Genomic DNA, 12,762 nt, shown 5'->3' with positions numbered 1-12,762 from the left:
TTATTTATTTATTTAGATGCTTTTCACAAGCTGCAGTATTACATCTGTGGTTTTATTTCATACATGGGTACTGGCTCTATGTTGACTTTAAAGCTTATTACTCCAGTGTGACACCTGTTGAGCCATTTTTTCCCCTCCCATTGGGTTAGCTGTTAATCACCGATACATGACAACAATTCAGCTTTTGAACAGTAGTCAAGACAAAGAAAACACTCCTTCATGCTGAAAGACTAAATTAACCTTTCTCCTCTTTTTCCTTTGCAAGGGGAGGGTATGATGGAGTTAAAGGATAACTTTGTTAATTGGTTTCCATCGAGTCCAAACAGGAAGTCATAAAAAGTGCCTGAAGATTACAGGAAATAATTATCTGTAAGTTGCTGGCCATATCTTCTGAGTTTGAAAACTACGGGCATTGTAAAATCTTCATTTTAAAGCTTTCGCATATTGAAAGCAGTTCAAAAAAAAAAAAAAAGATCAGTACCAAGTTTAGGAATATGCACAAAAATCTGCTCATTATTCAGTGTTTTCACCTTTGTCTTTTTTACTTAGATTCTTTAATATCGTCATCAATAAAAACTATAGAAGTTATGAGGCGTTTCCTGCTTTAGGCGAGGTTTGTATGTTTGTATACTGCAGTTTTAGCCTACAGTCTGAACTAGCTCACTACCTAGCTCTAAGAAAAACAAAACTATAACATAAACGCAATCAAAATGACAAACAATCAGGGCTGAATTTTTTTTTTTTTTTAAGACTTTTTAAAAATCAGATTTCTTGGAAGAAATTCCTGCTTCTTGTAGAACCCGTCTCATAACAATGATCATGTAAAAAAAAAAAAAAAAAAAAAAAAAAAAAAAAAAAAAAAAAAAGCACTGGCAGGACAGGTAATACATAATGCTTCCATCACACCATAACAATACAGTCACACAGTGGGCCAAAGAACAGAAAACCGGTTTTAACTGGAAACATCAACAATGTGAAGAAATCAGAGTGCTTGTCTTCCGATGACAAAGTTTGCTCTCAGACTGCTGAGGCAACAGCAAGCCAGAAAACAATGGCTTTAAAAATAATCATCAAGAAACTCTAATAAATGATTTCATAAATGTTTAGAGAATATAATAACAGAATTTACCAAATCAGAAATTAGACATAACAAGGGCAAACTGTGTTCATGGCTGCAAACCCACCTTCTTTCTTCAGGAATTAGATAAGCCCTATATTTAGATAGTCAAATTGAGGTTTGTTTAAATTTCATATGAACTGTTTATAGCCCCTAATCAAGAGTACTTCAGGTCTTTAACACTCCGATATGAAAACAATGCAACAGCAAATGCAGGAAAAGAAAAAGAAAATGCAACTTATTACTTACGTGTCCATAGTTGATGAATCCATGTTTGCTAGCAATTTGATCAGCCTCCTCCTGACCTCCAGGTATGTGGACAGCCCATGTGTTGGTGTAGACCTTCTGACCTTGTACCGGTCCACAAAACAGCAACACCAACAGAGGCACAAGCAGCAACTCCAGCAGCCTGAACCTGCGGCCTACGGAGGGAGATGGATGGCCAGTAGCCATGGGTTCCCCTAGTGCAGCACAGTCACTGAGCACAGCGCCTCTCCAACAGGCCGGGGCTGCTCACAGTACATGCAGGTGCACGGAGCGTCAGAGAAAAGGAAAGTCACAAATCACCTGAAAAGAAAAGGCAAAAATAACAAAAGGTACAGTATTAAAACAAGATACCGTAAGGTTTTAAACTAACCAAAGATTTAAAGATACACAAATCAAATTTCCACAGAACACAAGAACAAACACACGCAAGGGAAAGGGGGGAAAGTAAACAGTTTAATTTTAACCTTATCGTCTTCCTTTATGTTCCTCAATCCACCAAATAAAGGGGAACAAGAAAGAAATAGGCTTGGTGTGGAAGTTTACAGTGTAATTTAAAATCTGTAAAGTGACTGCAGAGGTATTGCAAAGAAAACTGACCACATTAAATATGTTAATCTGTTTTGTTCATCCACCCCAACAGGAGTTCTGACCACGCACGTTGCAGCCCAGCTAAACACAGCCATTTGATAATCCCACAGGAAGAGCCGGACGCCCAGCCCCAAAATGATGTTGCGGTCAGACACGCAGTGGCAAATTTTGGTGTTCACGCTCTCTTGGGAGGATACAGTAGATGCCGTTTACAAAAAAAAAAAAAAAAAAAATGCTGAGGTATACTGAGTTGGCAGCAGAGGTGGAGAAGTGTGGTTGGAAAGCTAGACTACGCCCTGGATGCTGGGGGAATCACAGCAGAGGCAGTTTTGGTATGAGGTGCAGGATCGGCTTGAGGGAGGAGTTTGAATGCCTGAAGGTAGCTGCGGCAGCCACCGAATGGCTGAGGCCAAGGACAGAACATCAAGTGTTAGAGGGGGGGGAAAAAAAGTTTCCGATTTGAGTGATGCCATTTCTTTGTAAAATGCTGACTGATGTGTTATCAGCCACTCATTGGAAAACATCTAACACAATCTTATGAATGAGACAAAGCAATTTATCTTATCAAACCACAGCAGCCAGTGCGAGCCGAGAGATCTCAGCTTGCGGTGATTGTTTGCTGATACAATTTTGCGTCTGAGCTGTTGTTTAGAGTCAAGGTCAGCTGTGGCTGTTGAGACCATTATCCAAAGTGCTAACTCTGTTGTAATCTTAAGCTCACTATGCTGCACTAAATAAAGTGCTTCCATTCGGCCTTTTCATCGCATCTGTTCTGCTGTGGGACGGCGCTTTCCATCCTGTCGCAGGTGTTACAGCCTCTGTGTTAGCAATTTGACAAATGAAAAGACTTGAAATTAACTCTCACTCCAAATGAACAAACAAGCGCTTCGAGATTTCCCTGAGCAGTTTGTTGTGAGGCACGAATGATGTGTTAAGAAGTGGAAGGAAAATTTAGCTGTGAACTTGGAGTCACTTTTAGTGTACAGTGTTACCAAAGACACAGATTAAAAATATCCCACCAATCCATTCATCACAGCAACAGCACACAAAACAAACATCTTTACTATATGAATATTACATATATTTACATTATCTACACACACACACACACACACACACACACGTTGCTTATCTAGGTTTGAGATGCAGTAGGAAGCAATCTAAGTAGGAATGTTTCATCCCTGTCCTCAACTTTTTTCCTCCATTTCTTCCCAGGAGGAAACTGCAGCATTCCCAAGCCAGGCAAGAGACAACATAATTTCTCCATCAAGTTCCGGGTCTTGTTTCAGCTGGACATGTCAAAAATATCTCACTTGCGAGACATCCAAGGCAGATGTCCAAATCAGCTCAAGTGGCCTGACACTGGTTGGCAACTTCTCTTAGAATTCCAGGATTTTACACCAAAAAAAACAAAAAACCCAAAACATTAATCAACAGATAAGTGACCAAACTTTGTGTGCTCTAAAGCTTTTTCATTTGGTTGCATTCATATCACAAGTTCAATTACAAATTTAGACAATTTTATGACTGTGACCCTACTATCCTACCCATCATGCTTTGGCCACATCTCGTATCACTTAGAACTTGATACATGAGCCATCAAGAACAGCCTGATACTTCTGTCCATGCCTTGAGATAAGGAAAGACATCTGGATCCAGATTAGTTTGTTACATTTTCTTCATTAGAACATCAAGACAATGTCTTCTGGGTTTCTGATTTAACACAGAGTCCTTCCAAAATTCCTGGAACATGACCTGCATCGACACCAAAGTTTAATCACTTGTAATTCGGGAAAGTCAAACCTTTTAGTAACACTGTGAGTAAGCCTGAGAAAACTAACCAATAAACAAACAAAATCAAATCGATTATGACCTCCTTGGTGGAAGTAAATAAACACCCAATCAAAAGCTGATATTCTGCTGAACACTCACAGTTCAAGGCTGCTTCCCAGGAACCTCTGCACTGTCAAATGTCAAAATACCTCTAACAGCAATTTGTCCTAAATGTGCAACTTTCAGTGTGATTTTGTTTTTGTTAGGTTTATATCAACCATGATGTTAAAAAAAAAGAAAGAAAGAAAAATATGTGGTAGATCTCCATCACTTCAGTATTAAAGTTTCTAGAACAATGGTGGCTGTACTATTGCTCCAGTGGTGGAGCTTATTGCTCAGAAGCACAGAGGAAGTCTCCTGGCATAAGCTCCTCTTCTGCATATGTGTCAAAACATCTTTATCTTTTGTTGTCAGATGCTATACACTGTAACAAAATGTCTTTGGTAACTTTATTGCCTAACACAAATACCAGGTTAATGCAGAGTATGCCAACTCACTTGAATTAACAACATCTACCTTTTAAAAGCTCCTTGTTATCTGGAATAAATACTGCACATGTAGAACTGACAGGCTGCATGAGGTGAGGACTTAAAAGTGTACATCAGACAGAGTCCAGACATTTACTCATCCCTTTACTAGGTCCGACTTTGTTCAGTGTGTTGTGAAGCTACAGGTCACATCATTAGCAAAAAGCAAGCAAACAGGTCAGCCCGGCTGTGGCTGACATGTCAAGCTGCTAATCTATGTCAGGACGTTTCAAGAGTAGATTTTCATTGCATAAATCCCTTCACATCAGAAACAACTATAAATAAAAAGCGACATGTATAAGAAAGCGAGCAGAACAAATCAGGTGTCAGAAATACATCTCAAAAACATCCAAATCCCTCCATCGCCTGTTAATTCCCTCTCTCTGTTCAGATAAGCCTGTTTTACAAACACAGAAATATCTAGCTAAATTAAAAAATTAATCGAACACGCCATATTAATTACACGTTTACCTTTTCATTGCCCACTCAATTTGTACTGAAATAAACACACAAGAGTTTGCTCCTGTGTGGATTTTACATCCTTCTGAAAAGCTCAAAGGTTACAGCTACTTAAACAAATATTTGCATAAGTATTAAAATTAGGTTAAAATGATCACATTTTTCTAATTAAAATGAGTCAAGCACTCAAAGTATTACAGACTAATATGACAGCATAACTCACTTAACTTTGTCTTCTTTCCTGTAATGCAGTAAGTATCAGCGAGTGGCCGATCCCTGTGCTCTGTTTGGTTTGACACGCACCTTCTTTAAAGCACATTTGCCTGTGACCTCACCTCAGTGCTCAACCACTCAGTGTCTCCAACGTCAGCTTGGAAAACCCACATACCGTGGCCCAACAACCACTCAACTACTTTACAGTCTGCGAGAGACAAAGACGAAGCCGACCGCTGGGCTGCGAGGTCTTTAGTGTTACCACGGTAAATGATACCATATGTCAGACTGCGATAACACAGGTTATTACAGAAAAAACCTGCACCATATTATAATTAGCCAAGTATCATTAAACTCAAAGGATAATACCGCCCTCATTACCGATCTCATCAGGACAATTTAGAAAGGAAAACAGTTTACACCTCATCGGTTTATTGTTTACATTTTAATGAGATAAAAATGAACTCAAATGCATTTAGCCCATATGACCCTTTGAGAAATTCAAATATCTGGCAATTAGGATTCTCTCGCACATTGTGACATACACAAAAATCAATATTTCTCCATTGGAGGACTCAAAGAGCCTCCAGAGGGTTCTGAAGATAATAATCTGTGTGTGTAGCAGAGTGATGAAATGACAATAACAATACTGATAAGTTGAATCATGAAAATGCTACGAACAACATAATAAAAATTTAATTAGTGCTCTCTGCTAAATATTGCAAGAGATTACTGGAGAAGTGGAGTGCTCAAGCCAAAAATATTCTCCAGTGTGAAACGGAGAACCCCAGTGCACCACAGCAAGCGTTCGCATCCAGGATACTACAAACCATCAACTTCTACTTCTTTAAACTGTCTACAAGCACAAGTCAGCAGTTCTTGGACGTCTACGGTAAACCACAGCGTTTCTAAATGTGTAGATTAGAATCCTCAGGGACAATCTGGTAATTCCAATCAATTAACATGTTATGATGCCACACGTTTATATAGCCTAGTGTGCCCAACAACAACCCCAGAAATTTTTTTCTTTCATACATATGCAAGAGCACTGTTCTAGCCAAAAGTGCAAATAAACTTGTTTAACCGCTTGTGGCAAAAAACACACCAGTGAGTACAACCAGGATATGAAGGCATGCAAAGAGGAGATACGAGCACCTGGTGGCGTGCAACCCAGTCACAAATGACTGAGCCAAACACTCGCCTGGATGGAAATGACTGCTAAAAATAAAAGCGTTACTTAAAATTTCCAGGTAAAACATTACGTAGCCTACTTGTATGCTTTCATTTGACTTTTAATGTGTCACTGTTGTTGTACTATAATGCTCCTACTGCTGGTGGCACCCTGTGACAACAGATGCACATTTCGAATTAGGCAGTCTGTCATCGGAAACTACCCTTCATTTTGTTCCCACTAATAAATGCTGTTGCCTGCAAGCTGCAACCACCAATAACACTTTCACTGTTTTTCATACATCTTTATAAATACCATTATTGCAAATTTCATTTAAATATCATGTTATAATTTTGAGGCTATATCACCCACCCCTAGTATCATTAGCAGTATTTGGCAATTTCAAAATCTGACGTTCCAATATGTCAGACAACATTTTTCCCTCCTTTCAGAAACACAAAGAAACAGATTTTCTTAACATTTGTTATGCATTTACTTGTTTACAGCTCTGCTAAGATCAGCTGGTTGTTGCGTTCCAAACCCATGTTGCCAACAGGAAGTTGCAGAGTACCCTCCGGTTTAAAAAAATAAAAATAAAATACTATCACAATATGCATTCTCAACATCTCGAACATGGTTGAAAGGAGTTTCTCACGCGTTTACTTTTTAAAAACATTTTGATTAATCAGCTGTTCTAAATGGTGCTGAGCAAAAACCAATCAGCTTTACAATGATCGTTTTTCTAAAATGCATTTATAAATAACCTCTTAATAGGTTATCCTACCCCTGTTAGAGACAGAGGTAGGATTATTCCCCTCTCCCTTTTCCCCCAGATACTTAAGAGTAACCTTTTAAAAGAAGCCGACTGAACCAGCAGAATATTCGTGTTTCTATCCTTCCATGTGCTGAGGAAAGCCTCTGGATGACACACAGGTTTCACTGCTGAATAAAGCAGGAAAACAGAATTCATGGCATTTTGAGAAGTGTAACTGCAGTGTTAACTTCTTCCTGTCACAGATTTCCACTGAAGAACTAAAGAATTCAAGATGAAGCCTGCTTTTGAAATAGATACCTGTATTATTGAAGAGAAAGGAGAAGAGCTTTGGGACCACTACTGGTTCACATGTGCTTTTAAAAAAAAAAAAAAAAAAACCCACCACTGTGCATCTTTATAGAACAAGCCCTGTGTTAAACCTAAACCTGGCACAGCTGCAAGTATAAAACCCTTTCATTCAACATGCCAGGAGTACAATGAAAAACATCCAAGCTAAACCTCTCCTGTTATTGTTTATGCTCTTGAATGCAGGTTTCTAATAGCAGGGGTGGCTTTTTATTCATCCCCAGGGTGCATGTTTTCACCATTTTCCCATTTTTTGCGTATCCCACCTTCTTAGACACACAACTATAACCAAACACATCATCAGTGCAGTGTTCCCAGTTAAAAAACAAAACAAAACAAAACCTTCATTGTCACAGAATATCATGTGCTTTGCTATCATTTTTTGAGAGTGAGCTATAATTTTTATTATTAAACCTATTTGGGGGTTACTGGAGGATTGATTATCACCCTGCCCTATTAGTGCTTGCAAACGACACAAAAAAACTTGCTCATCTGCCCCCCTCCCCCCCTCTGGAACATGCGTTTTGTTCCAGTGTTGTCATCTAACTACTTCTCCAGACTTCCTGCTGCAATTTCAGCATTAACGCATCATATAAACACCATTGTAATATTTTTTCTGATCCCGAGAGCTCTTTCTACATTTTAATTTTTCTTAAAAGAGCCAAGTGTACAGATGAATTCTGTTAAAAATCTGGCATGACAAGGAAAAGCTTGCTCAGATCTATAAAGCATCAAATACTTGCATTCAAAACAACATGCATTGTGTTTTTGTAATGTGGTACATGTCACTGCATGCAAGGAGCTTTACAGCTTGTTTTTATGTTTATCCATAACGATGAGCAGCTCTATATTGCCACAGCAGAGAGGTAAAATTATCAGTAGGTGTAACAATAATGGGGAAAACACAGAGGCACAACAAAAGCAGGTCAGCTCCCACGATAAGTGCAGCATATAGTGTGACACTTAATATTCAATGTTCAGTCACATTTCACAAACCCCAAACGAGATTTTCAGGGAAAGCTAATCCAGATTATGTCTTAAACTGTACAAGACTTGCATGTAAACTACAGCAGGCCAGACAGCGAGGTTAATAACTTCACCCCCAACAGTATTTAAACTACTCACATGTGCCAAAATAACAGCAATAGCTGATCAGGACATTACTCAAAGCAAACTGTGTGTCTCAGTCTCCATATTCACTGGATATACAAGAGTTCCTATAAGCTGCATGTGGCAACAACAAGTACTTAGCCTTCAGAAGACGGTAGCAGAGATTAACTGCAGTACAGATCAGGAAGGAGGAAAAAACTTCTTTCTCGGGCCTTAAATGCCGAGAAAAAAAAGGGGGGAAACGCTTTGATGTTTACCAGCTAAAGTTGAGAGGTTTTCGTGTGTCAGCTGACGGCGGAGTTTGCGGTCGCTTAAACTCACCTCACAGGTTAAGTCTGTGACAACAACACGCTGTCATAATTTGGCTCGGAGCAAGAGGAGGTTGGAGCTGATCCGATGATGACTCCTGCGCTTGACAAATATGTCTGAAACTGTAACCGCGCCGCGATTAACGCAAACTTGACGCCGCGGTAGGCTGGGCTGTTCCGCCTCACAGGTGCCTCCCCTTTTTTTCCCCTCTCTCATCCGCCCCTGCCGAGCATTTCCTCACATTTTACTCCTCACAGCACGGATCACGAACGCCACGATTTTTTTCTCCTCCACTCCGCAGGAACAACCACAGAAACCGGACGCGGCGCAGTCGACGTCAGCTCGGCATGTGTGTGTGTGTGTGTGTATAGGCGAGAGGTCTCCCCCTTTTTCAAGCTGACACCCACAAGCTGACAGGATAACAAAAAAAAAACATCAACACGTCGTCCGGTTCTGCCCTGTGTCACGGACCCGGTGGTCCTGACACCGAGGGCTCGGTAAACTTGGCAGCCCAAACAAGTAACGACACAAGCTAAAGCAGACAGGAAACTTACCGACGGCTCAACTTACCAGCTGCCGTTTACATCCTGCTCCACACGGCTTGTTGGTGCCTCACACCGCGGTGTTAGAACCGACGACGACGCGACGAAACCGCAAAAAAACTGATAACAGCGAACTGCTGGTTATAAATAGTCATGATAACCCTCCGGTGTGTGGCTGAGTGGTCCGTACAAGCCCCAGGAAATACGTCACGGCCGTGAATGTAGCGGAGACGTTAGAGGAAAACTACCGAGCTGCGGCGCTGCTACAGCCCCACCTGCCGGCCACAGGCGGCGTCGCACCCTCATGCCGACACAGAGGCTGTGTCCGGCAGCTGCCAAACACGCTATTGATTCCTAGAGGGGTCATTTATTATAGTGAAAAACACGCAGTGGATGCCAATCTGTTACGTGTGCGTGACTGTATGCCAATAAAGCTTACTGTAGTTGAGAAAACTGCTGTTGGGCCTATTAATTTACCAGCTTCCTTAACCTTTAAAAGGTTGGTAAAAAAAAAAAAAAACATAATTTATGTCACGGTGCAGATTATGACCTTTTGGCATATGTGGAAAACAACCTATATGTTATCTGAAACAGGTTCAATGCGTTTTAAAAAGCACATTTGCAGCATCTGGTCCAAGCCTCATGGCTATAATTTCCTTTGTTACAGTTTTCTCCACACAAACTCTAATAGTTTGTTTGTTTATTTGTTTTATCTCATGATGCTGCCACTCCCAGAGCCTGGTCCTGTCCAAGGTCTTTTCCTTTTGAAAGGGAGTTTTTCCTTGCCACTTTCACAAGGGCTATCTCATACAGAGTCGTTGGATTATTGGGTTTTTCTCCCGATTACCTTCCAGTGTAAAGGACTTTGATTCTGTTTAAATTCTTCGCAATCAATCCCTTTGATGTATACCAGTATAGTAAATTTACATTTACACAGAATCTCAAAGCACACCTGGGTTTGCCTCAAAGCATGCAAATGACTGGCTTAGACCAAGGAGGACCCCTATCGCCTCACCGTAGGAGGGTCTCCGTGTGCCTTTGAGGTACCCCGGCTTTCCCCCACAGTGCAAAGACATGCATGTTGGGTTAACTGGTGATTCTAAATTGGCTGTAGATGTGAATGTGAGTGTGAATTGTTGTCTGTCTCTGTGGGTCACCCTTGGGACAGACTGGCGACTTGGCTAGGGAGTACCCCGCCTCTCCTTCCATGATAGCTGGGGTAGGCTCCAACCTAACCCTGAATTAGATAAGTGGAAGTAAATGAATGGATGGAAAACTCATATGTTAATAATACTGACTAGTCCCTGCTTTTCTGTGTCAGATTTAACCCGACTGTAATTAGATGCATGCACCATGTGGGCTGCCCCTGAAGCCAGCGCCTGGTTCCCTTCCATATGGGGACAAACTCAGCACCAGGGTTGCATGTCATTAATTCATCTCTCTCACTCCATTTTCTGTCAACTGTCTAATGGAGCATTTTAATAAATTAACACACTACCTAAAAAATAATGTGAAAAAATTAACATAATATCAAGAAAAATGATTAACTATTTTTCAGATAATACAGGAACCAGTTTATCAAACCACCTCCAGCATAAAGCAGGATTTTTAACCTACTCCAGGTCCCGGTGGGCAGGCCCATTTCTTAAATCAGAAACCAAATGATAAGCAGTGAACTTGGGGCTCTAGGTTCAGTTTCTCACTTGCCTCTTTCTTTCAGCATCCTTCAATAATTTAGTGAGGCCACCTGCAACAGTCTATGGAGCAAACACTTCAAATGCTATTGCATTCATCAAATGTTAAACTGTTGCATAGTTTAAACTATTCAACGGTGCCTCAGCTCAAACCTGTTTCCTTGACTACCCATTTTCCATGAGTGCTTATTCAGCTCACTGGGGGCCTATCACAGCTGACTCAGGGCAAAAAGAGGGGTAAAACCCAGAGAGATCATCATGTCATCACAGGCAACACAGACACTCACACTTCACATTCACACCCACTCCTAAAAGTTGACACATTGTAGTGAATATTCAGACAATTTGCGGTTTTAGACTTTAAAGTCTGAAATCATGACAGCTAAAAGGTTGTAGCAATGGCTAACTGAGGCTACATCTTTTAATTACTGACTTACTGAAAGTGATCAGTTCAGTAATACAATAAAAAAACAGAAATGTTCATTTTTATCCCTTATTTCTTTTTTAATTTATTTATTTTTATTGATAAGTTAAAACAATAACATATTCTGCAGATTTTAGAGTATTTGGTTGTTTGTTTGTTTTTTGTTGTTTGTTTAGAGAAATTAAAGAAATTGAGTTTGTCTTGCAAAGCTTATACAAGATTCATAAATGACGTGATTGCATTGTTGTCCAGAGACGGTAAGCTGGGCACACTCAAAGGCCATATCCTGCTGTATTGAAGGATTCTTCCATCAAATATGCAGCATTTCATAAAATGAAATGAAATCCTGCTGTAGGGGGGAAAAATCTTTTAAGTGCACTGAAAGCTCTATTTCCACTGACACAGTGCCGGTGTTATAGTGTGCAGTTGTGCCTTGCTACCTTTTGAGAAGCAGCCAGCATTCTGACAGGATTGAGAATCTATTATTATGCAGCTATAGTCGGGGTAATTGATAGGGGAAGAGAATCATGGTGGGCAGAGTCTGTGGGCTTCATCTCTGTCGTGGTCCCTGTGGTTTCCACTTCTTGTGCCTTCTGTGGTCCACTTTCTTTGTTATCATGTTTTCTTTCAGTCTTAATTCTCAGCGTTAGCTATTACCTATTTGTGGTGACAGCCTCTTTTACTTTGAAGGTTAGTTTTTTCATGTGTCTTGTTTTTTGGCTTTGTTTCCTGTTTTTATTTTTTTGTTTCCTGTGATTGTCTGCCCCGCCCTCATTTGTTTAACATCTGTTTAATTGCCACCACAATTATGTGGCAGCAACTGAAAAGGCATATAGACATGATCAAAGTGAAATTGAAACTGAACATCAGAATTGAGAAGAAAGCTTTGAATGTGGCGTGGTTGTTTGTGTCAGACAGGGTCGTCTGAGTATTTCAGAAACTGCTGATCTACTGGAATTTTTCCCACACACAAAATATCCAGCAGATCAGCAGTTCTTTGGGTGAAAAGGCCTTGTTGATGTAAGAGGTCAGAGGTCAGACTGCTTTGAGTTGGTAGGAAGGCAACAGTAAAGCTTGATTTTGACTTCTGTGGGAAATCTACGTTATGCAGTAACCGAAAAACTCTTTTTACCCCTGCACGCAACCTTCCACGCCATTCAGACTGTTGTGGAATGCCTTGACCCGACATGTAGTTACATTTCTCAGGAGGTGCACGTCAGGTTACATAGAAGGTTGCGGTGTAGGGTTAAAATGAAGTTGCGGTTATGGCCTAAGTTATGACTTAGATTTGATGCAGAAGTATAATTCATGTATAACGCAAATGAGTGCAGAAGAGCACACATTGGTTTCAGCAGCAGAAGACCACACCACATGCCAATCCTGTCAGC

General features: G+C 40.5%; 1 protein-coding gene across 2 annotated transcripts in view; it reads right to left on the bottom strand.

Moving 5' to 3' along the window:
- Positions 1-9,629, bottom strand: part of furina (furin (paired basic amino acid cleaving enzyme) a) — an 82,479-nt gene extending 72,850 nt beyond the window's left edge. Inside the window, exons 1-2 of one of the 2 annotated variants that reach the window (XM_063476596.1) lie at positions 9,285-9,629; positions 1,367-1,684 (exon numbers count right to left, since the gene is read on the bottom strand). In XM_063476596.1, the coding sequence (XP_063332666.1) occupies positions 1,367-1,570 (204 nt within the window). In that variant the 5' untranslated portion in view covers positions 1,571-1,684; positions 9,285-9,629. Of the gene's footprint in view, positions 1-1,366; positions 1,685-8,726; positions 9,257-9,284 lie in introns of those variants that run through there. The other variant, XM_063476605.1, reaches the window with a different exon arrangement.
- Between the last annotated feature and the right edge of the window lie 3,133 nt (positions 9,630-12,762).

Source organism: Pelmatolapia mariae, linkage group LG1, assembly GCF_036321145.2.
Source record: "Pelmatolapia mariae isolate MD_Pm_ZW linkage group LG1, Pm_UMD_F_2, whole genome shotgun sequence".
Classification (NCBI taxonomy): domain Eukaryota; kingdom Metazoa; phylum Chordata; class Actinopteri; order Cichliformes; family Cichlidae; genus Pelmatolapia; species Pelmatolapia mariae.
The sequence above is the reverse complement of the archived record's forward strand: the minus strand, read 5'-3'. Positions and strand labels throughout refer to the sequence as shown.